The 27,352-nt window shown below is 42.1% G+C and overlaps 1 protein-coding gene across 9 annotated transcripts in view; it reads right to left on the reverse strand.

Annotated features, from left to right (window-relative positions):
* Window positions 1–27,352, reverse strand: part of GLT8D2 (glycosyltransferase 8 domain containing 2) — a 74,153-nt gene that overhangs the window by 16,553 nt on the left and 30,248 nt on the right. For 8 of the 9 annotated variants that reach the window (XM_074007644.1, XM_005572056.4, XM_045365809.2 and 5 more), the window contains 2 exons: window positions 12,469–12,515; window positions 7,930–8,022 (listed from right to left, as the gene is read on the reverse strand). In XM_074007644.1, the coding sequence (XP_073863745.1) occupies window positions 7,930–8,022; window positions 12,469–12,487 (112 nt within the window). In that variant the 5' untranslated portion in view covers window positions 12,488–12,515. The remainder of the gene's footprint in view (window positions 1–7,929; window positions 8,023–12,468; window positions 12,516–27,352) is intronic. The other variant, XM_015430647.3, reaches the window with a different exon arrangement.

A 27,352-nucleotide genomic window follows, 5' to 3' on the forward strand; every position in this document is an offset into this window, starting at 1 on the left:
ATAATTTTTCTTTTGAGCCTGGCTATGCTATAAAATACCAAAGCCATAACATCATACTTTAGTGTCACAATACAACTTTCAGCCATGGAGAAGAATAATGATCCATAAGTAGAGTATCCAGTATCCACTATAAAGTATTCATCTGATTTTTACTTAAAGCTCTGTGTGTGTGTGTGTGTGTGTGTGTGTGTGTCTCTCTCTCCACCCCCTTTCTCCCCCTGCCGCTTCTCTTTCCAGATCCTTTTTGGAAAACCTCTATCCCTGAGGTCCAGGGTAGTTCTAGCTGATATTTCATTCAATAAACATTTCTTGAAACTAACTACCAGGTACTGTGTTTTGTGTAATTTAAGACACGTTGAATGGTCTCCTCTTTCTCCTTCTACATCTTTTCTACCAGCTAGCTACTGCATCTGAAATTTCCACCACTAGAATAATTTTGTTTTCACAATATATATACTGACATGAGAGAATGCTCATAAAACACTGTTAAGGAGGAAAATACAAAATTATCTCTAGTATTTGATCACAATTTGATACGTACATATTTGCAAATGGACCTATGTCTATTTATGGAGTTAGGAGTGATTTTGATTTTATTTATATTTCTTATACTTTCCAAAGTGACTAAAGTAACCATGATATGGTACAGCTCTGTGTCCTCACCCAGATCTCATCTTGAATTGTACCCCTATAATTCCCACATGTTGTGGGAGGGACCAAGTGGGAGATAATGTGAATCATGGGGGTGGTTTTCCCTATACTGTTCTCATGGTAGTGAGTAAGTGTTATGAGATCTGATAGTTTTATCAGGGATTTCTGCTTTTGCATCTCTCACTTTCTCTTGCTGCTGCCATGTTAGAAGTGCCTTTCGCCTCCTGCCATGATTCTGAGGCCTCTCCAGTCATGTGGCACTGTAAGTCCAATTAAAACTCTTTTTCTTCTCAGTCTCAGGTATGTCTTTATCAGCAGCATGAAAACGGACTAATACAGTAAATTGGTACCTGTAGAGTGGGACGTTGCTGAAAAGATATCAACAAATATGGAAGCAACTTTGGAATTGGGTGACAAACAGAGGTTGGAACAGTTTGGAGGGGTCAGAAGAAGACAGGAAAATGTAGGAAAGCTTGGAACTTCCTAGAGACTTTTGAATGGCTTTGACCAAAAGCCAGTTAGAGACATGGACAATAAGGTCCAGGGTGAGGTGGTCTCAGATGTACGTGAGAAACTTGTTGGGAACTGAAGCAAAGGTGACTTTTGTCATGTTTTAGCAAAGAGACCAGGGGGATTCTGCCCCTGCTCTAGAGATTTGTGGAACTTTGAACTTGAGAGAGATAATTTAGGATATCTGGTAGAAGAAATTTCTAAGCAGCAAAGCATTCAAGAGGTGGCTTGGATGCTGTTAAAGGCATTCCAGTTTTATAAAGGAAGTAGAGCATAAAAGTTCAGAAAATTTGCAGCCTGACAATGTGATAGAAAAAAAAAACAAAAAACATTTTTTAAGGAGAAATTCAAGCTGGCTGCAGAAATTTGCGCAAGTAACAATGAGGAAAATGTGAATCCCCAAGACAATGGGGAAAATGTCTCCAGGGCATGTCAGAGGTCTTCACAGCTGCCCCTCCCATCACAGGCCCAGAGGCCTAGGAGAAAATGGTTTTGTGGGCTGGGCCCAGGGTCCTGTGCTGTATGCAGCTTAGGGACATGGTGCCCTGCGACCCAGCCACTCCAGCCATGGCTGAAAGGGGCCAACATAGAACTTGGGCTGTGGCTTCAGAAGGTGCAAGCCCCAAGTGTCGGCAGCTTCCACATGGTGTTGAGCCTCTGAGTGCACAGAAGTAAAAAAATGGGGTTTGGGAACCTCCACCTACATTTCAGAAGATGTAAGGAAATGTCTGGATGCCCAGGCAGAAGTTTGCTGCAGGGGCGGGAGCCTCATGGAGAACTTCTGCTAGGGTAGTGCAGAGGAAATGTGGGGTAAGAGCCCCCACACAGAGTCCCTACTGGGGCACTGCCTAGTGGAGCTGTGAGAAGAGGGCCACCATCCTCCAGATCCCAGAATGGGAGATCCACTGACAGCTTGCACCGTTGCTGGAAAAGCTACAGATACTCAATGCCAGCCTGTGAGATCAGCTGGGAGGGAGGCTGTATCCTGCAAAGCCACAGGGTAGAGCTGCCCAAGACCATGGGAACCCACCTCTTGCTTCAGCATGACCTGGATGTGAGACCTAGAGCCAAAGGAGATCATTTTGGAGCTTTAAAATTTGACTGCCCTGCTGGATTTTGTACAAGCATGGGGCCTGTAACCCCTTTGTTTTGGCCAATTTTTCCCATTTGGAATGGCTGTATTTACCAAATACCTGTACCCCGATTGTATCTAGGAAGAGGAAGTAACCAGCTTGCTTTTGATTTTATAGGCTCATAGGCAGAAGGAACTTGTCACAGATGAGACTTTGGATTGTGGAGTTTTGAGTTAATGCTGAAATGAGTTAAGACTTTGGGGGACTGTTAGGAAGGCATGATTGGTTTTGAAATGTGAGGACATGAGATTTTGAGGGACCGGGGCGGAATGATATGGTTTGGCTCTGTGTCCCCATCCAAATCTCATCTTGAATTGTACTCCCACATTTCCCACATGTTGTGGGAGGGACCCAGTGGGAGAGAATGTGAATCATGGGGGTGATTTCTCCCATACTGTTCTCATGGTAGTGAATAAATCTCATGAGATCTCATGGTTTTATCAGGGATTTCCACTTTTGCATCTCTCATTTTCTTTTGCTGCTGCCATATAAGAAGTGCCTTTTGCCTCCCACGTGATTCTGAGGCCTCGCCAGTCATGTGGAACTGAAAGTCTGGTTAAACCTCTTTTTTCCCTCAGTCTTAGGTATGTCTTTATCAGCAGCATGAAAACAGACTAATACAAACCATGAGTTATTTTTATAAACAAACCCCAAAAAAAGTTTCTTAAGGATTATTCCTTTTGGACTAAGTTATAATCTTATGGAGGTATCATGTGACATGTTACCTGCTGCCCGTGAAGTGATCGGCCACAAATGCGAATTTATCTATGTTTCTTCATTGCTGGAAAGTTCCTCATTGGTTCCTAAAAGGTAAAGCCACATTTCTTCGCCTGGCACACAAGGCCCCTCATGATCTAGCCCCTGCTCACTTCTCCAGCCTCACCTCCTTCTATTTTAGCAACATCAAACTCCTCGTGGTTCCCTGAACACTACTCTTATCTTAGTGCCTTTGCACATGATGTTCCCAATGTCTGGAATGCTTTCAATATCCTTTTCTGCATGGCTAACTCTTACATAGTCATTCCAAATGCAGTGTCAACATCATATCCTCTGGGAAGCTTTTAACAGCTCCCTACACAAATTAACACATATCTTCTCTATGCTGTGGCCTTGCCTATGGTTGAATTTATTAATTGCATTGGAATTTATTTGGTTGCATGTCTTCCCTCTTTCTCCTATTATACTAGGAACTCTGTGAGGGCGGGTATCTTGTTCATCTCTGTATCCTCTGCAGCTGTCCTAGTGCCTGGCACATAGATTTTCAATACAATCTGAACAGATGGGTGAATATTAGATATCTCTATTTGAGCACTTGCCACAATGCACTGGAAGAATCTATTTATGTGTCTGTCTCCTCCACTAGACTATAAGCTCATTATACTATCCCCACTGAGTCTGGCACTTTGGAAGTGCTTAATGAAAGTTTGTTGGAATGAACTAAATGGAATTGATAAATGAGCTTCAGAAAACGGGGCCCTTGAGGAATAAGAGAGAAGGGTCAAAAAGCTGGGGCTGTGCCTGGCTGCCAGACTCAGGCAGAGGCCTTCATCAGACAGTGGGAAGCACAAGGTAAAAGGAAAGTGTCCTCATAAAAGAGGGGACGCTCCAGAAGAAGGTCAAACATTGAGTGTCCAGCTCTGCTGCCAACACATGACACTGCCACGCTCCTTAGGGGCCTCTGCCAGGTAGAGAAACTGAGCACTAACCCAAGCCAAAAATGCTGTTCTCTGCCAAAAAGTTTCCCCTGGACAGAAAGGACAAACGCACACTGGAGAAATGTGGCGGAAAGGCTTATCAACTGTACCTTCTTCATCAATGCTCCATCCTTGCAGTTTCTTTAGGAATTATCCGCTCCACTATTCGGATTAATTGTACCAACTGGTGCCTGAGCCAAAGCATTAAAAGGTTGGCTATGGGAAACTATTTGGTGCCTAACAAAAATATTAAACATCACAATACTGGCAGAATGGAATAGAAATGATACTGCCTTTGTCCATTCCATAAGCAGCTCTGATCAAGCCACGCCTATTCCTAGAAGAAAGGAAATGTCTGCTCTCCTAATGCCATGACTCAGAATGCATTTCAAATAAGGATTGTTTTAGCCAAGTGTATCAGCTTACCTCTCCCCAAGTGGGACAGCTGTGAGTGACCAGCACACTAATCACAAGAAAAGTACTGGGAGATTACATGCAATGTCACAATGGAGATATTACAGAGAATGCCACCATGTCTTACTTGAACATAGGACTTCACAGGACCTCTGGACATTAACTTAGAACACTAGTTCTTTGAATTAATGTTTTTTAAATTATAAAAAATAATATGCAATTATTGAAAAAATTTCAGCCCAAAGAGAAGAGTATTTGGTAAATTGTGACTGTTTTCTGCAGACCTCTCACTCCCACTCCGAAAGTAGACATCTGCTTTATAACAATATATAACACAACCAGTGTGGTGTGTGCCCCCTAAACCCTTCTTCATGGTAATACTAAAGCATATATACCTGGGCCAGGCGCAGTGGCTCACACCTGCAATCCCAGCACTTTGGGAGGCTGAGGTGGGCAGATCATCTGAGGTCAGGCATTTGAGACCAGCCTGACCAACATGGAGAAACCCCGTCTCTCCTAAAAATACAAAATTAGCCAGGCATGGTGGGGCATACCTGTAATCCCAGCTACTTGGGAGGCTGAGGCAGGAGAATCGCTTGAACCTGAAGGCGGAGGTTGTGGTGAGCCGAGATGGCACCATTACACTCCAGCCTGGGCAACAAGAGTGAAACTCTGTCTCAAAAAAAAAAAAAAAAAAAAAAGAATATATACCTTAAACACTTATTATTTAAAAGCCAAAATGGAATCATACTTTTCAGTCTCTTCTGCAACTTCCTTTTCCCACTTAACATACCACAAGCATTCTTCCATACCAACACTACATTCATTTGAATGGTATTTTATAACATTGATTTTTTTTTAAATTTTAACACGGAATGGATAAACATGTGATAACGGATCCATTCATGTGGTCCAAATGCTTTCTTTCTCTGTATAGGTCTGATTAGTCAGTCAGGATGTGCATTTCTTTAGAGCTGTTTTAACAACTGTTTTAAACCCTATCCACTTCCTTCTCTGAAGAAGGGAGTCTGTGGTGGGATTAGCTGAGCGAATGTTTTGGTTTATGAGCAGGGATTGAAGCGTGAAGAGTGGAGTCAGTTCAGACGACATTTGTCTTTACGTGACTTCCTTCTCTCTCTCTCTTTTAGAACAGCTTATTGAGGTGTACATACTGCTATGGACTGAATTGTGTCCTCCAGAGTCCATTTGTTAACGTCTTAGCTCCCAGCATCTCAGGATGTCAGCGCACTTGGAGACAGAGCCTTTAAAGAGGCAATTAAGTTAAAATGAAGCCATTTGGTAGGCCTTATCCCAGTAAGACTGGTGTCTTGATAAGAGGAGGAAAAGAGCAGAATCACGCAGAGGGTCACAACCAGGAGTGCAGCACAGAGAAAAGGCCACGTGAGAACACAGCAAGAAGGCGGCCATCTGCATGCCAAGGAGAGAGACTTCAGGAGAAACCAAACCAGCTCGCACCTTGATCCTGGACTTCCAGCCTCCAGAACCAGAGAAAATATGTGTCTATGGTCTAGCCACCTAGTCTGTGCTATTTTGTTATGGCAGCCCAAGCAAATGAATACAGATTTTTTTCAATTTACCCATTGTAAGTGTACAGTTCAATAGTATTTAGTAAATTTATTGCACAACCATCACCACGATCTAGCTTTAAAAAGTTCCAATGAGCTGGCTGGTCTGCAGTCAATCCATTCCCACTCCCAGCTCTAGGCAACCACTGATCTGCTCTGTGTCTCCATAGATTTTCCCTTTCTAGAAATTTCATACAGATGGACTCATACAATATATGGTCTTTTGGGTCTGACTTCTTTTATTTAGCATAATTTTTTTTCAGGTTTATCCATATTGCAGCTTGTATCAGTCATTTGTTTCTTTTTACTGCCGAAAAGTATTTCATTGTGTGGGATGAATTACATTTTTTGCATTCCTCACTAGTTGATGTACATGTGAATTGTTTCCAGTTTGGGGCTACTATGAATTATGCCCTAAGAGCTTCTGTATATATGTCTTTGTGTGAAAATCATTCTCTTTGCAGATTCTATTTTCATTTAGATTAGATTATACATGTTTTTAATTATTTTTAAATGAATTTTTAAATTACAAAATATAATCAGAAAGAAATGCAAGCATCCTGGGAATAGGGATGTTGTTTTGTTCACTGCTGTGTTTCCAGTCCCTAAGTGTCTGGCTGAAAAAACAAACAAACAAACTGTGGAATAAATGTATGTAACACACCAAGTAACTGTATTCAGAGTCTCACTCTATCATCCAAGCTGGAGTGTAGTGGCACTATCAGGGCTCACTGCTGCTTAGACCTCCTAGGCTCAAGTAATACTCTCATTCCAGCCTCCCAAGTAGCTGGGACTACAGGCATGCCCCACCATGCCCAGGTAATTTTTTGTGTGCATGCAGACAGGGTCTTGCTTTGTTGCCTAGGCTGGGCTGGTCTCAAGCACCTGGACTCAAGTGATCCTCCTGCCTTAGCCTCCCAAAGTGCTGGATTACAAGTGTGAGCCACCATCGCCAGCCCATAAGTGTGTATTTGTTTGATTGATATAAAATGTAAATCAGCTGGGCACGGTAGCACATTCCTGTAATCCCAGCACTTGGGGAGGCCAAGGTGGAAGGACAGCTTGAGCCCAGGAGTTCAAAACCAACCTGGGCAGCATGGCGAAACCCATCTCTACAAAAAGTACAAAAAATTAGCTGGATGTGGTGGCACACTCCTGTAGTCTCAACTTCCTGGGGGTGCTGAGGCCAGAGGATTGCTTAAGCCCTGGAGGTCGAGGCTGCAGTGAGCTGCTATTGTGCCACTGTATTCCAGCCAGGGCAACAAAGTGAGATTCTGTCTCAAAAAAAAAAAAGTAAATTAATTAAAAATGTAATAAACAGTGCTTCTTGATTTTTATGGAAGTTGACTTTGTGTGTGCATTGGAGTTGTGAAGGTGCCATCTCAGGCAATTCACCCCCGAGGAGGGAAACAAGGCTCTCAGTATAGCTGGGAGAGAACAAAGGGCCAATGAAGGGCCATTTTCAAGTTGAGAGTTATGAGGCTGACTTGCACTGATGGGAATGAACCAGCAGGGAGAGGAGAGAGAGGGCGGTTTCCATAAGCAAAGTCATTGAGAAGCTCCAAAGAGATGGGGTGTGGAGCAGTGCACTCACCCTGTGGTCCAAGAACCCACAGCATCAGCCTCAACCAGGAGCTTATTGGAAATGCAAATCTTGAGGCCCCACCCCATACCTACTGATCCTACACCACGCAGGCAGGCCCAGTGCTATGTTTTAACAAGCTCTCCATGCAACTCTCACACATGCTAAAGTTTGAATAGCACCGACCATCCTAGGTCTCAACTGAAAAGGTGTTCTAGGGCAGATATTCTACTAGCAGGTCCTTGGGAGTTGACCAAGCTGTCACTTGTCCCTGAACCCAGCTATTGAAAGGACCTAGAGGAACACATTCAAACCACATTCCTGGGTATCCCAACTCAATGAATTCCATGTCCGCTCACCTGCATCATTCTTGGACACAGTCCCCTTATGAACTTTCTTATACAGAATCACACAGAGGGTCACGATCAGAAGGAACAGCAGCACCTGATTAACTGAAATAGAAATGGAAACACATTAACGTTGAACCTACGAACCTGAAATCACGTGACAAAGTTTAGAATGGTAGTGTGAGTAGATTCCTTCCATGACACAGAGTGGTGTCTGAGACCTTTCTATAAGCAGAGAGCATATAAAGAATTAACCTGGCCAGGTGTGGTAGCTTATGCCTGTAATAACAGTACTTTGGGAGGCCGAGGCATGTGGATCACTTGAGCTCAGGAGTTTCGAGACCAGCCTGGGCAACAGAGTGGCACCCTCTCTCCACACACACACAAACACACACACACACACACAATTAGCTGGGTATGGTGGCATGCACCTGTATTCCCAGCTACTAAGGAGGCTGAGATAGGAGGATAGCTTGAGCCTGGGAGGCGGAGGCTGCAGTGAGCCAAGATTACTCCAGCCTAGGTGACAGAGCTAGACCCTGTCTCAAATACAAAAACAAACAAACAGAAAGAATTAACCTGGAACACTATTGTTGCTCAGGGGTCTTGCATCTTTACTGAATTTGTATATCAGTTCTAACAGTTTTTTGCTGGAGTCTTTAGAATTTTCCAAATATAAGATTATATTGGCCAGGTGTAGTGGCTCACACCTGTAATCCCAGCACTTTGGGAGGCTGAGGTGGGCAGATCACATGAGGCCAGGAGTTCAAGGTCAGCCAGGGCAATATGGTGAAACCCTATCTCTACTAAATATACAAAAATTAGCTGGGCGGGATGGTGCATGCCTGTAATCCCAGCTATTTGGGAGGCTGAGGCATGAGAATTGCTTGAACCTGGGAGGTGGAGGTTGCAGTGAGCCAAGATCACACCGCTGGGCAATACGGCAAGACCTTTCTCCAAAATAAAACAAAACAAAAACATATCATCTGCAAACACGGATAATTTGAGTTCTTCCTTTCCTATTTGGATGCCCTTTATTTCTTTTGCTTGTCTGATTGCTCTAGCTAGGGCTTCCAGTACAATGTTGAATAACAATGGTGAAACGCAGCCATCCTTGTCGTGTTCCAGATGTAAGAGGAAAGGCTTTCAGTTTTTCCCCATTTAGTATGATACTAGCTGTGGGTCTGCTGTATGTGGCTTTTATTTTGTTGAATTTATGTGATTCTTCTTTTGAGCCAGTAGTAATTACAAATACATGTTCTTAGCCATTATGACACAGTTGCTTCTCAGTTAATTCAACCCTTGGTCAAGGATGATGTGCAGGCCGGGTGCGGTGGCTCACGCCTGTAATCCCAGCACTTTGGGAGGCCAAGGAGGGTGGATCACTGGAGGCCAGGAGTTTGAGACCAGCCTGGCCAACATGACAAAACCCGGTCTCTACTAAAAATACAAAAATTAGCCGAGTGTTGCGCATGCCTGTAGTCCCAGCTATTCAGGAGGCTGAGGTGGGAGAATCACTTGAACCTGGGAGGTGGAGGTTGCAGTGAGCTGAGATTGTGCCACTGCACTCCAGTCTGGGCGACAAAGGGAGACTCTGTGAGAAAGAAAGAAAAAGGAAAAGAAGAAGAAGGAAGGAAAGAGAGAGGGAGAGAAAGAAAGAAAGAAAGAAAGAAAGAAAGAAAGAAAGAAAGAAAGAAAGAAAGAAAGAAAGAAAGAAAGAAAGAAAGAAAGAGAGAGAGAGAGAGAGAGAGAGAAAGAGAAAGAGAAAGAGAAAGAAAGAGAGAGAGAGAAGGAAGGAAGGAAGGAAGGAAGGAAGGAAGGAAGGAAGGAAGGAAGGAAGGAAGGAAGGAAGGAAGGAAGGGAACATTCTTGCCCTGGGTAAACAGAAGACCCCAATGCCTCCAAGCCTCCAGGTCTGTTTGTTCCAGTGATGTTGGCCCTTGGGATCTGCTGAGAAGTAGAGTGGTGTAAAACAGTGTTTTCTTGAATATGGAACACATAGCACCAGTTGTGCATGAAATGACTGAGGAAGTTCATGTTCATAGCATTAATATTTAATCACCATATGAGAAAGTCAGTCTTTCTGATTTTATGTGCAGGAACGCAACAAAAGCTACCCAGAATTGAATCACATTCTTCTAATTGTATACGTGTTTAAAGCTACCTTTTTTTTAATGATAGGCGATCATTCTGTTTTCATTTACAGTAAGGATAAAAACTTTCTATTATGAAGTATAAATTTTAAAAATTAGTCAAAGAAAAAAAAATTTTTTTGAGATAAGAGTTTTGCTCTTATTGCCCAGGCTGGAGTGCAATGGCACAGTCTTGGCTCACTGCAACCTCCGCTTCCTGGGTTCAAGCGAATCTCCTGCCTCAGCCTCCCAAGTAACTGGGAGGCCTCCACCACCATGCCTGGCTAATTTTTGTATTTTTAGTAGAGACAGGGTTTCCCCACGTTGGCCAGGCTGATCTTGAACTTCTGACCGCAGGTGATCCGCCCACCTCGGCCTCCCGAAGTGCTGAAATTACAGGCATGAGCCACTGTGCCTGGCCTAAAGAAAATATTAAGTAACGTTTAGGACAGAAGGAACACAACTGATGAAAAATTGAGAAGATGCATGGTGGCATGTGTAGTGCACACCTACCTAAAGTTTGGGAAAAGTTGGTAGAAGGGAAGAAGGTGTGAATTTGAAGTCAGATTCAAATCTCCTTTCTACCACCTCCTAGCTATATGGCCGAGGGGTATCTTAACCTCTCTGAGCTTGGTGTGCTTATCTGCTGAATGGAGATTGTAATAATAAGCATTACCTTGTACTACTGTTTTGAGAGTTAACCAAGGCAATGCAGGCCCGATAAAGACTTTACAAATGGTTATGTACCACTGTTGTTATTATTTTATTTTATCTTTTTTTTTTTTTTGAGATGGGGTCTCACCTCAGTTGCCCTGGCTGGAGTGCAGCAGTGTGATCTCGGTTCACTGTAACCTCAACCTTCCAAACTCAGGTGATTCTCTACCTCAGCCTCCCAAGTAGCTGGGAGTATAGACACATCACCACATCTGGCTACTTTTTTGTATTTTTTTTAGTAGAGATGGGGTCTCACCATGTTGCTAAGGCTGGTCTTGAACTCCTGGACTCAGGCAATCCACTTGCCTCAGCCTCCCAAAGTGCTGGGAATACAGGCATGAGCCATCGCACCCAGCCTGTATTTTTTTTTATTATTTTTATGCATCAAGAGACTTAATCTATTGACTTCATATGCATCTATTTTTTGGCCTCTATGCCTTTGTCTTCCCATTTGTAAAAGAGTCTCCATGGATGCCTTCCAAAGCTACATCCTGAGGCTATGATTCTATTTTGCTGACACCCAGTTCCTCCCTGCCTTAATGGATTATCAGATTCAGCCAGGGACAATCAGATACTAGACTCAGTTTAAAACAAAATTATAGAGAAGCAGAAAATGGACAGAAAATGGACAAAATTCTACAGTTTATCAACAGGTTCGATTAATATTCACCTGCCACAGCCAGGCACAGTGGCTCACGCCTGTAATCCCATCACTTTGGGAGGCTGAGGCGGGTGGATCACTTGAGGTCAGGAGTTCAAGACCAGCCTGGCCAACATGGTGAAAACCCGTCTCTACTAAAAATACAAAAATTACCCAGACAAGTGTGTCTCATGCAATATTTGGGACATACTTATACTAAAAAATTATTTGTTGTTTATCTGAAGTTTAAATTCAACTGGTTGTCCTGTCCTGTGTCTATGTTTGCTGAATCTGGCAACTCTACCCTGACAGTCACAGAATTAAGTTACTATGTTTCTCCTCAAATTCACAAACTACTGGATCTAAAATCAGAGGCAAATCCAGGTTCTGATGGGTCTGAAGATTTGAGGTGACTCTTTAAGACTAAGAATACAAAATCACAAATTACAAATGCTAAATTAGCTACAAACATGAATATTTATTCCGAATGAGAAAATGCGTTATTTTTGCAAGTTTTATAGAACTATATGATCCCTGTTGTAAGTTCACTTCCACTTCTTCTTCTTTTCTTTTTTTTTGAGACGGGGTCTCACTCTGTCTCCCAGGCTGGCATGCAGTGGTGCGATCTCAGCTCACTGCAGCCTCTGCCTCCCAGGCTCAAGTGATCTTCCTGCCTCAGCCTCCTGAGTAGCTGAGACTACAGGTGCCCGCCACCACGCCTGGCTAATTTTTGTATTTTTTGTAGAGATGGGGTCTCGCCATGTTACTCAAGCTGGTCTCAAACTCCTGAGCTCAACTGATCCGCCCACCTCGGCCTCCCAAGGTGCTAGGATTATAGCCGTGAGCCAGTGCGCCCAGCCAATAAGTTCACTTCTGACTAAAATACTGAACAACTCTCCATGGGAATCATCCAGAAATGATGATGCCAAAAAGTGCCTGTGGGAAAACTATCCATGAAAATCAAAGATAATCCAAGAAAGAAGAAAAAAGCCAAGCCCGAGCCTCAAAACCATCCTCCCCAAATATCTGTTTTTAAATCATTATTTTCAAAAGTTGTAATCTTACTTTTTCGTAACAGAGCCATGTGTATTCACTCAGATAAGAACCGTAACCTGTGGATTAAAGAAAAAAATCTGTTTGAAAGAGAATCAACTTAAAAGTCATCAACAAGTGTTAAGGACTATGCCTTCTCTGAAAGACTGATATATCGTGAAGTGTGTGATCATTTTCTACTGCTCCGAATCTAAAATTTTGGAAACAAAATAAATACAGTCCCATGTCTTCAAAAGTGATGCCTGTGGTTGAACAAACCTTACTAAGGGTCCTCAAAAGCTAATCTTTAGTCGTCAGAATTTTTTTTTTTTTTTTTTTTTTTTTTTTTTTTGGTGACAGAGTCTCGCTCCATCACCCAGGTTGGAAAGCAGTTGCGATCTTGGCTCACTGCAACCTCCACCTCCCAGGTTCAAGTGATCCTCCTTCCTCAGCCTCCCAAGTAGCTGGAACTACAGGCGTGTGCCACCACTCCCAGCTAATTTTTTTATTTTTAGTAGAGATGGGGTTTTGCCATGTTGCCCAGACTGGTCTCAAACTCCTAGCCTCAAGCAAGCCATCCACCTTGGCTTCCCAAAGTGCTGGGATTACAGGTGTGAGCCACAGTGCCTGGCCCAGAATTTTTTTTAACCTCCTGCAAAAAGAGTTCTGTCAGCCTTCTGGGTCAGCATAGCAGATGGCCGTAACTGGAAGTATCACACTAGAAGACTTCATTGATCTAAAATATCAACCCTATGCTATCTTTCTACTATCAGAACTTCATTCCTTGATAAGGAAGCTTTTGTATCTTCAGGAATCCCTTGGAGGGGCATGCATTATACTCAATTCAATCATTCATTCAGTATTTACATATTGAGATCCTACTAAAAGCCCAGCACTGTGCCACTTCCCAGTGATGTACCAACAAATGAAACAGTCCTGGTCCCTATCCTCCTGGAGCTTTTGGTCCAGTGGGGGAAACAGATATTAAAATGTGACACATAAAAGTATTAGATTACGGTAAGTGCTATGAAGGAAGCAAAGGAGATGTTGGGATAAAGATGAACAGGGGTAGGGAGTGCATCAGGAAGAGAAATCAGCAAAAACTTCATTGAGGATATGGCATTGGAGGGAAGGAAGAGCAAGAGCCAGACAAGGGCAGAACATGCAGAGGAGCATCCCAGGCAAAGGGAACAGCAAGTGCAAAGTCCCTGGGGCTGGAAAGAGCTCTAAATATTCTAGGAACTGCAAGAAGCTCAAAGTCTCTGGATCACAGTGGATCAAAGGAGAGACTGGATGGAAGAGGCCAGAGAGGTACCAAGGGACCGGATACTACTGTGCCTAAAGAGGAGTTTGGATTTTATTTTAAGTGCACAAAACCCCTTCCATCAGTGTTTAACTTTGTTAAAGCCCTAAAGCACTGTTTTCCAAACATTCCCAAGGGAATTCTGAAGGTAAAGGAGAGTAAACACTTAACATTGCTCACAATGAGCTCAAAGTTTCACGTTTTTTGTTTTACCTTCAAATTCATGGGAACTGTGCAAGAATTAGTGGAAAGGAATCACTCCTTCAACTGCTGGCAGAGTTCGCCCCTCAGGGAGAAAGCTATCTGTTATGAAAGCCAGGTCTTCTGTGCCTAGGTGAGATGGCCAGGTGAGAGCAGGGAAAAGCTAACCTGGTCTGAATAAGGGATGAACCAGAATCCTAAGGTTCGGCGACAGCCCAAGAAAAAATGTTATTAGAGGAGAAGGAAAAGTCCAATCACTTACCCAGGAGAACTTCCTTTCCTATGGCAGGCCCAGGGACTATTCAAGAACAGATGTCCAATACTCAGCCCACAATCTTCTTTCACTCTCTGCACCTTCTAACCTCAGCCCACCTCCACACTGCTCTTCCCACAGGACCTAAAGTGACATTTTAAGTGTTTTACCGGGTGTGGTGGCTCACTTTTGGAGCCCAGGGTGGGCAGATGCTTGAGCCCAGGGGTTGGAGATAAGCCTGGGCAACATAATAAGACCCCCCTGCAACGATCTCTACAAAAAAATACAAAAATTAGCAGGCATCGTGGTGCATGCCTGTAGTCCTAGCTACTCGGGAAGTTGAGGCAGGAGGATCGCATGAGCCCCGGAGGTTGAGGCTGCAGTGAGCCATGGCTGCTGCACTCCAGCTGGGAGACAGAGCAAAACCTTGTTTAAAAAAAGAAAAAGAAAGAAGAGAAGGAAGGAAGGAAGGAAGGAAGGAAGGAAGGAAGGAAGGAAGGAAGGAGAGAAGAGAGAAAGGAAAGAAGGAAGGAAGGAAGGGAAAGGGAAGGGAAAGAAGGAAGGAAGAAAGGAGGAGGAGAAGAAGAAGAAGTAGAAGAAGAAGAAGAGAGAGAGAGAAAGAAAGAAAGAAAGAAAAAGAAAGAGAAAGAAAGAAAGAAAGAAAGAAAGAAAGAAAGAAAGAAAGAAAGAAAGAAAAGAAAGAAAGGAAGGAAGAAAGGAAGGAAGGAGAGGAAGGAGAAGGAGAAGGAGGAGGAGAAAAGAAAGAAAGAAGAAAGAAAGAAAGAGAGAGGGAGAGACAGAAAGAAAAGAAAAGAAAAGAAAGGAAAAGAAGAAAAACTGCTGCTTTCAGAAGAGCTGCCAGATTTGTCATGTGTCTTTTTGTAGCCCCAAGCTCACAGCAATAATATTCCAGGGGATGGTCACTGTGGGATGAGAAAGTTTATCTCATCCCACAGTAGGATGTTTATCAGGTCCCAGATTAACATCAGGAGGGGGCATGCTTTCAGCGTGACTGCAAGGAGAAGGGAACACAAATGGAAAGAAAGAGACCCCTGGAAGAAAGGCTGGAGGACTGTCAGAGACAGATTTGGGGTGAGATATGTCTGTTTCACATTGTTATACATGATTAAAGTAATTAAAATACCCACCTCTACCCAACTTCATGTAACCCAATATTAAAAGGCCTTTTTGTCTCTGTGTTGAAGATTACAGAAAATATAGGGGGGGTAGGCTGGTAGAAAAAGGGAGATTTTTTTGGTTGATAGTCTTACAGGATTTATACTGAACATATTTAATAACTCATATGGCCTTTGGCACTGATCAATCAAAATGGGTACCAGTTATAAATGGCTGGCACAGTCCCACAGAAGTGTTCTGACTAATAAATAGCAGCTTTGGCACCTACAGAATGTCAGATCATACTAATGTATTATCTATTTATACATACAAATAAGCACAGGAGATTCTACACACACACACACACACACACACACATGCACACACACATGATGCATTGTATTTTGCTAAGCAGCAAGAACTATAACTGTCACATCATCAACCATTCTCATATTCTATCACGCCAACTTTTTACATAAAGTCCTTTGCATAAGAAAAATGCAGGGCAAATTCTAAGAGGCCTATCAACTAGGTGTATTCCAAGAACAACTTATTTTAACAAAAGAGACCAGCTGCTGCTTCAGAGCATAAAGAATTGGCCCATGAGAACTATTTTTCTGCCAAGGTATTTGATACATGTTGACAAGCAAATTTATTTCTGGTCTTCTGGATTTACACACATTTCCTACTGTGAGTTCTTTCTTGATGTTCTTAAAAATTGCTATGCATCGGGGGAGGGAGAGCATCAGGATAAATAGCTAATGCATGCGGGGCTTAATACCTAGGTGATGGGTTGATAGGTGCAGCAAACCAGTATGGCACACATTTATCTATGTAACAAACCTGCACATGTATCCCAAAACTTAAAATAAAATAAAATTTCAAAAATTGCTATGCATACTGTTTCTCTTTTATTAGGTAGTATTTTCTGAATTCTTTAGACTGCATTGAAGAATCAGAAAGAGCGCTTCACCCAGGGAAACACAAATGGTTCTGTATAATAAACATTCAGTATATCTGTTTTCATTTTAAATAGGCTTCTTTTCCATGACACATTTATTAAAGGAATATTACCATGTCAGCTGCAAAATTTGACATGTTGATTTTTAAGTTTTTTAAAATTTACACACATTAGAATTTACTTTTTTGTTTCTGTCATTCTATGGACTTTTACACATGCATAGATTCTTGTAACAACCACCACAAATGGGATAGAGAACAATGCCAACACTCCTAAAGAATTCCCTTGTGCTGCCCCTTTGTAGTCAGGCCCTGTCCAACACCTAGCCCTTGGCAACCACTGATCTATTCTCTGTCTCTATAGTTTTACCTTTTCCAGAATGTCATATAAGTGGAATCCTACAGGATGTAATATTTTGAGAGACTCTCTTTTTTCAATTAGCATAATGCTTTTGAGATTCATACTTGCTACTGCCTTTACCAATAGTTTGTACCTTTTTATTGCTGAATAGTATTCCACTGAATGGATATACCACAGTTTATCCATTCACCCACTGAAGGACACTTGGGTTGTTTCCATTGTTTTGTGATTATGAATAATGTTTCTATAAACACTTGTTTACAGGTTTTAGTGTGAATAGAGGGTAACTACCTAGAAGTGTTATTGCTAGGTCTTTTGGTAGATATATATTTAACTCTATAAGAAACTGCCGGCTGGGCGCGTTGGCTCAAGCCTGTAATCCCAGCACTTTGGGAGGCCGAGACGGGCAGATCACGAGGTCAGGAGATCGAGACCATCCTGGCTAACATGGTGAAACCCCGTCTCTACTAAAAAATACAAAAAACTAGCCGGGCGAGGTGGTGGGCGCCTGTAGTCCCAGCTACTCGGGAGGCTGAGGCAGGAGAATGGTGGGAACCCAGGAGGCGGAGCTTGCAGTGAGCTGAGATCTGGCCACTGCACTCCAGCCTGGGCGACAGAGCAAGACTCTGTCTCAAAAAAAAAAAAAAAGAAAGAAACTGCCAATCTAAGCTGGTCACAGTGGTTCATGCCTATAATCCCTGCACTTTGGGAAGCCAAGGTGGGAGGATTGCTTGAGCTCAGGAGTCCAAGACCAGCCCTGGCAACATAGTGAGACCCCTGTCTCTATGAAAACAAAACAAAACAACAAAAACCTCAAAAACCAAATGTGGGGAGTTAGAGAAAAAAAATTAGCCAGACATGGTGGTGGGCACCTGTGGTCCCAGCTATTCAGGAGGCTGAGGTGGGAAGATTGCTTGAGCCTGGGAGGTTGAGGCTGCAGTGAGCCATGGTCGCACCACTGCGCTCCAGCCCAGGTGACAGAGAGAGACCTTGTCTGAAAAAAAGGAAAAGAAAAAGAAAGAAATTGACAATCTTTTTTCCTGAGTGGAAACAGAAACTGACAATCTTTTTTTCCTGAGTGAAAACATTTTCATTTTGATTCCCACTAGCATGGTGAGAAAGTTCCAGTTGCTCTGTGTTCTTGACAGCACTTGGTATTGTCGGTATTTTTTTTATTTTAGCTGTTATAATGGGCGAATTGCATTGTGATTTTAATTTGCATTTCCCTAATGATTACTCATGTTGAGCATCTTTTTGTGTGTTCATTTACCATCCACATATGGTGAAATGTCTGTTTAAATCTTTTGTGCATTTTTATAGAATTATTTTCTTATTTTTGAGTTTTGGGAGTTGTTTATGTATTCCAGATACAAGCCCTGTGTCAGGCCTCAGTGCTGTGGCTCATGCCTGTAATCCCAGCAATTTGGGAGGTCAAGGCTGGCAGATCACTTGAGGTCAGGAGTTCAAGACCAGCCTGGCCAACATGGTGAAACCCTGTCTCTACTAAAATACAAAAATTAACCAGGCTTGGTGGTGTGGGTCTGTAATCCCAGCTACTCGGGAGGCTGAGGCAGGAGAATTGCCTGAACCTGAAGGCGGAGGTTGCAGTGAGCCAAGACTGTGCCACTGCGCTCCAGCCTAGGCAACAGAGTGAGATTCTGTAAAAAGAAGAAGAAAAAAAAAAAGCACTGTGTTATGCGATTTGCAAATACTTTCCCCTGGTATGTGGCTTGTCTTTTCAGTCTCTTAATAAATTTTGCAGAGCAAAAGTATTTCATTTTGATAATGTCAGATTCATTTTCTTTTTTTTCTTCTTTTGAAACAGGGTTTTACTCTATTACCTAGCCTCAAGTGCAGTGGTACGATCTCGGCTCACTGCAAACTCCACCTCCCAGGCTCAAGCAATTCTACCTCAGCCTCCCAAGCAGCTGGGACTACAGGCGCACAGCACCGCACGCAGCTGATCTTTGTATTTTTTATAGAGATGGGGTTTTGCCCTGTTGCCCAGGCTGGTCTTGAACTCCTGAGCTCAAGTGATCTGCCTGCCTTGACTTCTCAAAGTGCTGGGATTACAGGCATGAGCCACCACACCTGGCCTTTTTTTCTTTTATAGATCATGCTTTTGGTATCATATCTAATAATTTTTGGCCTAACCTAAGGTTATAATGACTTTCTCCTATGTTTTCTTGGAGAATTTTATAGTTTTAGACTTAATATTTTCATTTAGAGTTAATTTTTGTATATATCATGAAGTGTAGATTAAACTTCATCTTTTAGCATATGGTTATCCAATTGTTCCAAGACCATTTGTTGGGAAGGTCATTTGTTGAGATTGTTGTTCCTTCTGTGGAACTGATTTTTTTCTTTAATATTTTGTTCCAATTTCAAGGTATTCAAAGGGGACTTGAAATCTGGCAAGAAGTTTGAACCTAGAGGGATAACATGTGTCCCAAAACAAGTGATCAACACAGGTTTTTTATTCTCTCCTATACTTTCTACAGGAAGAATTACAGATCCGATTAGTCATCAGTGACTAAAAAGTGAGCTACATCATCAAATAAAGACAATAATGTGGCCGGGTGTGGTGGCTCACACCTATAATCCCAGCACTTTGGGTGGCTGAGGCAGGCGGATCACTTGAGGCCAGGAATTCGAGACCAGCCTGGCCAATACAGCGAAACCCCATCTCTACTAAAAATTCAGAAATTGGCTGGATGTGGTGGGGCACACCTGTAATCTCAGCTCCTTGGGAGGCTGAAGCATGAGAATCACTTGAACCTGCAAGGAGGGGGTTGCAGTGAGCCAAGATCACACCACTGTACTCCAGCTTGGGTGACAGAGAGAGACTCCATCTCAAAAAAATAAATAAATAAATAAATAATGTTCTCAGAGTACTATCAGAACCAAGCAGGCAAGAAAAGGATTAACCTACCATGAAAAACTTTCAACCAAACATTTCCCCAAACTCAAATTCGATCTTTGCATTATATTCTGGAGTATTTTATTTATGCTCTGAAATCAAGAAGGCTAAGACAACCTTCCTCTATTCTCGAAATATATCTGTAAAGACTTCCCTTCCCAGTTTTCCCAATTTACAATGTATCTATCTATATGCTTAATACAATACCTTGGATATTCATTAGGAGAAGTGGTAGGCATTAAGCTAAGCATAGGATATGGCAGGTTTGATGAAAAAATAAAATAAAATTTAACCATTAGATAAGGATTTTAGATGACAACATTTTACTGTAAAATCTAAAGTTAAATTTTGTCACTTTTTTTTTTTTTTTTTTTTTTTTTTGAGACGGAGTCTCGCTCTGTCGCCCAGGCTGGAGTGCAGTGGCGCGATCTCGGCTCACTGCAAGCTCCGCCTCCCGGGTTCACGCCATTCTCCTGCCTCAGCCTCCCGAGTAGCTGGGACTACAGGCGCCCACAACCGCACCCGGCTAATTTTTTGTATTTTTAGTAGAGACGGGGTTTCACCGTGGTCTCGATCTCCTGACCTTGTGATCCGCCCGCCTCGGCCTCCCAAAGTGCTGGGATTACAGGCGTGAGCCACCGCGCCCGGCCTTTGTCACATTTTTATGTCCATTCACTTGTTTGTGACATTTTGCCAATTACCCCAGGAGTTGGCAACTGACTTCATCTCACACAGAAAAGTTAATTTGCCATAAAAAACAATTTGTCTTGAAAACTCAGTTTATTTTAAAATTAAGTTGATCCTTCTTAATTATGGTCTTTCAAAGGAACTTCTGAACTTGACATTTGATGGGAGGCTGCAGACAGCAAACCAGGACTAACAACCTTTAGAAACTAACAACATGACAGAAACAGCCCAAGGAGGTAATTGAGAAAGGAAGGATATCATAGGTCCCCACGGTTTCATGAACCAAAGTGTTATGAGAATTTGCTGGCAGTCGTCTAGGAAAACTCTTCAACAAAGATTTGATTCAAGTCTTTAATTCACTGTAAACAACCAGCTACAATGTTCCTTTTATTTTCCTAGGCTACAGACTGAACACCCAAGAGCTCTGAGTGCATGGCAGTGACCCTTCTCTTCCCCTTTTGCACCTGGAAAAGAATTGGGTCAAAACAGCACGCTACTGAGGATTTTTCTGAGATAGGGTTTCAGGTACTTTTTATCCATTTAGGATTTTAGGTGATATGCATGCATCTAACTTTTGGGGATGATGGAAGCCTAGAATGATCTCTGGCCACATGGCCCCTTCTCCCACTCCATGAAACAAGACATCTGGTATCACAGGAGAGAATGGGGCAAAGACCAGAGGGAAGCCGAGCTTTAAGTCCCTCAGATCATCCACTTCCTGGGCATCCCAGTTACAAAAACCAGTAACTTCACACTTTTTCCTTAAACTGTTTTGAAATGAGGTTCAGTTTCTTGCAAATGAAAGTCTTTACAAATAAATTTGCTGTGGCCAGAATGGTGTGTGAATATGGGGAGCAGTTTGCAGGGGTCAAAGGGCCCTTGTGGCTACACCAGGGGTCAGGTGAATTGGGCTCCAGATAACAGATTTCACCATGTGTTGATGAAGCTTTACAGCTCACAGGCAAGGCTGGTCGGCTCTTTCCTGAGTGCTTGGTTACTGTAACAGTGAGACCACTCCAGAGGCAGAGGAATAGTAAGTGCTGACTCATCTGAACAGGGGGTTCATCTTTCCCTGTCCAGTGTGTTGCCAACTCTGAAATCTCTTTAAGATGAAACAAGAGGCTTTAGGATGCAGATAATGGCACGCCAATTGCAACGCACAGCAGTAGTGAGCCAAGAAGGTAAGTTCCTGAAGCCGATTGTTGTAGGAAACCTTAAGCCATATGGTGGGAGTGGTGTCCTTGAGAAGCATGTAGTTTCAACAGAAAGTTTGCTTTAAAAAAAGATGTGTGTGTGTGTGTGTGTGTGTGTGTGTGTGTGTATAATTGCATAAAGATTTGGCATGCCTGAATTTCATCCTCTCCTTCCTCTCTACAATTTCATCTCATCTCTGATGGTGGCACTTCTTGGGTTTCAAAAAACAACAAAAAAAAAAACCCAAGCAGACAAGACACAGTTTCTGACTGAGGGCACTGAAATCAAGTGGAAAATCAACTGGAAATCCTTTTCCAACACAATTAGTGTATTAGACTGTGGGTCTTGGAGTCAGACTACCTGGGTTCAAATCCTAGCTCCACAATACATAAGAACCCCTTCCCTTGGAAACTTAAGATTCCTCACTCATAAAATGTCTGTAATACCATTTTACAATCAACATGTTAATAAGTAATTGAGGCAAAAAAACCTCAATAAATGCTAAAATGATAGGGTAAAAGGTTGTTGGGGTACAGAAAATTCACATTCTCAAAGTAATCACATTTAAGATCAACAAAATGAAACAAATTGAAATCCTGTGCCTTGAGATGTGATAAATATCAATGTGTTCCTGCCAGTGATATTTAACCTGATTCTATCATGGATAAGGTCATGATAAAATCCAAATCATGGATCATTCTGAAGACAAACTGCCCTGGTCTCTTCAAATATGTCAATGTCATGAGAGGAAAAAAAAAAAAAAACAAAAAAACACGTTGGGAACTCTTTAGAGGCTTGACAATGTGACAATGAAATGGAAAGTGTGAACCTTGGCTGGGCACAGTGGCTCACATTTGTAATCCCAGCACTTTGGGAGGCCGAGGCAGGTGGATCATGAAGTCAAGAGATCGAGACCATCCTGGCCAACATGGTGAAACACCATCTCTACTAAAAATACAATAATTAGCTGGGCATGGTGGCACGCACCTGTAGTCCCAGCTACTTGGGACGCTGAGGCAGGAGAATTGCTTGAACCTGGAAGGCTGAGGTTGCAGTGAGCCAAGATCGCACCACTGCACTCCAGCCTGGTGACAGAGTGAGACTCCATCTCAAAAAAAAAGAAAAAAAAAAGTGTGAACCTTGACTGCATCCTGGACCAAATGTTTAAAAAGAGCTACAAAGTTTATTTTTGGGAAATTAGGGAAATATTATGGCATTAATGTTAAATTTCCTGAGAGAATAAATGTGGTATGGTTATGTAGGAGTACATCATTGATAGTAAGAGACACATATATTCATTTAGGGGTGAAAGGTCAAGAGGTTCAGGGGTGTTTGTGTGTGGAAAGAGAGAGTGAGAGGAACAGAGACAATACTAACGTGGCAAAATTGGTTGAGCCATTATACTCTTCTTGCAACTTTTCTATAAATTAGAATCATTTATAAATAAAAAGTTGAGGAAATGAAGGTTATATAAGGCTTTATGAGGATTAAATGCAGTAATACATTTACATGCATTAAGTACTTACAACAGTGCTTGGCAAACAGTTGGAACCCCACTTGTACAAGCCATTATGATTGTGTGATCCTAGGGAAATCACTCCATCTCTCTCCATCTCAGTTTCCTCATCATTATGACTGAAGAAGACAATTCTATTAGATCTAACATTCTAGAACTTTATATAATTATGCCCTCAGAAAAGTAATGGGGGTTGAAAGAATCAACATTGTCAAAATGTCCATAACACCCAAAGCAATCTACAGATTTAATGTAGTCCCTATCAAAATTCCAACGGCATTTTTCACAAAAGTAGAAAAAAAAATCCTAAAATGCATATGGAACCACAAAAGCCCCCAAATAACTAAAGCAACTTTGAGCAAGAACAAAACTGAAGGCATCACATTTCCTAATTTTAAATTATATTTACAAAGTTATAGTAATCCAAAAAGTGTAGTACTGACATAAAAACAGACACATAGACCAATGGAATATAAACCAATGGGACAGAATAGAGAGCCCAGAAATAAATCCATGCATATATGGTCAATTATTCTTCCATAAAGGCACCAAGAATACACAATGGGGAGAGGATAGTCTCTTCAATAAGTGGTGCTGGGAAAACTGGATATTAATTTTAAAAACTTGGATCTTTATCTCATACACAAAACCAGTTCAAAATGAATTAAATATTAAATAAGTAAATATTCATTTTTATTAATTATTTATTAATTTAATAATAACATAATTAAATGTTTAAGATGTAAAACTGTAAAACTAGAAGAAAACAGGGGGAAAGCTCTGTGGCATTGGTCTTGGCAATGTTTTTTTAATATGACACCAAAAGCAAAAACAAGTGGGACTACATCAAACTAAAAAGTTTCTGCACTGCAAAGGAGCAATCAGTAAAATAAAAAAGCAACCTGGGGAATGGGAGCGATTATTTACAAACCATATATCTAATAAGAAGTTAATATCCAAAATATATAAGAAACTCATACAACTCAACAGCAAAAAAACCCAAAAAACTTGATTTAAAAATAGGCAAAGGACCAGAATAGACATTTCTCTAAAGAAGGCATACAAATGGCCAACAGGTATATGAAAAGATACTAAACATCACTAATAATCAGGGAAATTGAAATCCAAACCACAATAGGATATCACTTCACATCTGTTATAATGGCTATTACCAAAAAGTCAAAAGATAAGTGTTGGTGATGATGTAGAGAAAAGGGAACCCTTGTACATTGCTAGTGGGAATGTAAATTAGTACAGCCATAATGGAAAACAATATGGAGGTCTCTCAAAAAATTAAAAATAGAGCTACCATATGATGCAGCTATCCTACTTTGGGGTATATATCCAACAGAAAGAAAATCAGTATCAAAGCTAGATCTGCACTCCCAGGTTCATTGCAGCACTATTTTTTTTTCTTTTTTTTTTCTTGAAACAGACTCTCGCTCTGTCATCACCTGGGCTGGAATGCAGTGGCACGATCTCAGCTCACTGCAACTTCCGCCTTCCGGGTTCAAGCAATTCTTCTGCCTCAGACTCCCGAGTAGCTGGAATTACAGGTGCATATCACTACGCTTGGCTAATTTTTGTATATTTTTAGTAGAGACAGGGTTTCACCATGTTGGCCAGGCTGGTCTCCAACTCCTGACCTCAGGTGATCTGCCCGCCTCGGCCTCCCAAAGTGCTGGGATTACAGGCATGAGTCACCATGCCCAACCTGCAGCACTATTTAGAATAGCCAAGATATGGAACTAACCTGTGTCCATAAATGAATGAGTAGATAAAGAAATGTGGCATATATATGAGTGTGTGTGTGTGTAGACATATATACACACAAAATAAAATATTATTTCACCTTAGAAAAGAAGAAAATAATGCCATTTGTGACAATATGGGTGAACCTGGAGGACGTTATGCTAAGTGAAATGAGCCAGGCAAAGAAAAATAAATACTGCATGTTCACTTATATGAGAAATCTACAAAGTTGAACTTACAGAAACAGAAAGTAGAAGGGTGATTACCAGGGACAGGGAGGTGGAGAAATGAGGAAATCTCAGTCAAAGGGTACAAGCTTGCAGTTATAAGATGAGCAAGTTCTGGAGACCTAACACACAGCATGGTGACGGTTATTACTAATAATGTATTGTATACCTGAAATCTGCTAAGAGGGTAGATCTTAAGAGTTCTCACCACACCATACACAAAAGGTAAATATGTGAGGGTGATGGATTTGTTAATTAGCTTGATTGTGGTAATCATTTCACAATGTGTATATTAAAACATTGTACTCCTTGAATATATATATATGTGTGTGTGTATATATGTGTGTGTGTGTATATATGTGTGTGTGTGTGTGTGTGTGTGTATTTTTTTCAGAGACAGGATTGTCACCCAGGCTGGAGTGCAGTGTGCAATCATAGCTCATTGTAACCTTGAACTCCTGGGCTCTATCGATCCTCCCACCGTGTCTCCCAAAGCACTGAGATTACAGGCATGAGCCACCATGGTTGGTGAATATATACATTTTTTATTTGTCAACTATACCTCAATAAAGCTGAAGAAAGCAAACCAAAAAATCTTATTTTAAGAACTAATAGTCGATAAAATGTTCTTATCCATAACTTTATGTCATTTTAATTATTTAGACAATATTTACAAGAACATGCTTACTTCCTTAAAAATTATTTATGCCTGGATTCTGTTCCAAGATGGTCGAATAGGAATAGCTCTGGTCTGGAGCTCCCAGTATGATTGATGCAGAAGACGGGTGATTTCTGCTTTTCCAACTGAGGTACCTGGTTCATCTCATTGGGACTAGCTGGAGAGAGGGTGCAGCCCACAGAGGGTGAGCCAAAGCAGGGCAGGGCATCGCCTCACCCGGGAAGCCCAAGAGGCTGGGGGATTTCCCTTTCCTAGCCAACGGAAGCCATGACAGACTTTACCTGGAAAAACGGGACACTCCCGCCCAAATACTGCACTTTTCCAATGGTCTTAGCAAACAGCACAACAGGAGATTATATACTGTGCCTGGTTCGGTGGGCCCATGCCCACTGAGCCTTGCTCACTGATAGTGCAGCAGTCTGAGATCAACATCGACCTGCAAGGCAGCAGCCTGGCAGGGGGAGGGGTGTCTGCCATTGCTGAGGTTTGAGTGGGTAAACAAAGTGGCAGGGAAGCTCAAACTGGGCGGAGCCCACCACAGCTCAGCAAGGCCAGATGTCTCTGTAGACTCCACCTCTGGGAGTAGGGCATAGCTGAACAAAAGGCAGCAGAATCTTATGCAGACTTAAACGTCCCTGTCTGACAGCTCTGAAGAGAGCAGTGGTTCTCCCAGCACGGTGTTTGAGCTCTGAGAACGGACAGACTACCTCCTCAAGTGGGTCCCTGACCTCCGTGTAGCCTAACTGGGAGACATCTCCCAGTAGGGGCCAACTGACACCTCATACAAGTGGGTGCCCCTCTGGAATGAAGCTTCCAGAGGAAGGATCAGGCAGCAATATTTGCTGTTCTGAAATGTTTGCTGTTCTGCAGCCTCTGCTGGTGATACTGAGGCAAACAGGTTCTGGAGTGGACCTCCAGCAAACTCCAACAGACCTGCAGCTGAGGGACCTGACTGTTAGAAGGAAAACTAACAAACAGAAAAGAATAGTGTCAACATCGACAAAAAGAACATCTACACAAAACCCCAACTGTAGGTCACCAATATCAAAGACCAAAGGTAGATAAAATCACAAAGATGGGGAGAAACCAGAGCAGAAAAGCTGAAAATTCTGAAAACCAGAGTGCTTTTTCTCCTCCAAAGGATCACAGCTCCTCGCCAGCAAGCGAACAAAGCTGGATGGAGAATGACTTTGACAAGCTAACAGAAGTAGGCTTCAGAAGGTCGGTAATAACAAACTTATCTGAGCTGAAGGAGGATGTTCAAACCCATTGCAAGGAAGCTAAACACCTTGAAAGAAGATTAGACGATGGCAAACAGTGTACAGAAGGCCTTAAATGACCTGATGGAGCTGAAAATCATGGCACGAGAACTACATGATGCATGCACAAGTTTCAATAGCCAATTCAATCAAGTGGAAGAAAGGGTATCAGTCATTGAAGATCAAATTAATGAAGTAGAGTGAGAAGAGAAGAGAAAAAAGAGTAAAAAGAAATGAACAAAGCCTACAAGAAATATGGGGCTAGGTGAAAAGACCAAATCTATGTTTGATTGGTGTACCTGAAAGTGATGGAGAGAATGGAACCAAGTTGGAAAACACTCTTCAGGATATTATCTAGGAGAACTTCCCCAACCTAGCAAGGCAGGCCAACATTCAAATTCAGGAAATACAGAGAGTGCCACAAAGATATTTGTCAAGAAAAGCGACCCCAAGACATATAATTGTCAGATTCACCAAGGTTGAAATGAA

Source organism: Macaca fascicularis, chromosome 11, assembly GCF_037993035.2.
Source record: "Macaca fascicularis isolate 582-1 chromosome 11, T2T-MFA8v1.1".
Lineage (NCBI taxonomy): Eukaryota > Metazoa > Chordata > Mammalia > Primates > Cercopithecidae > Macaca > Macaca fascicularis.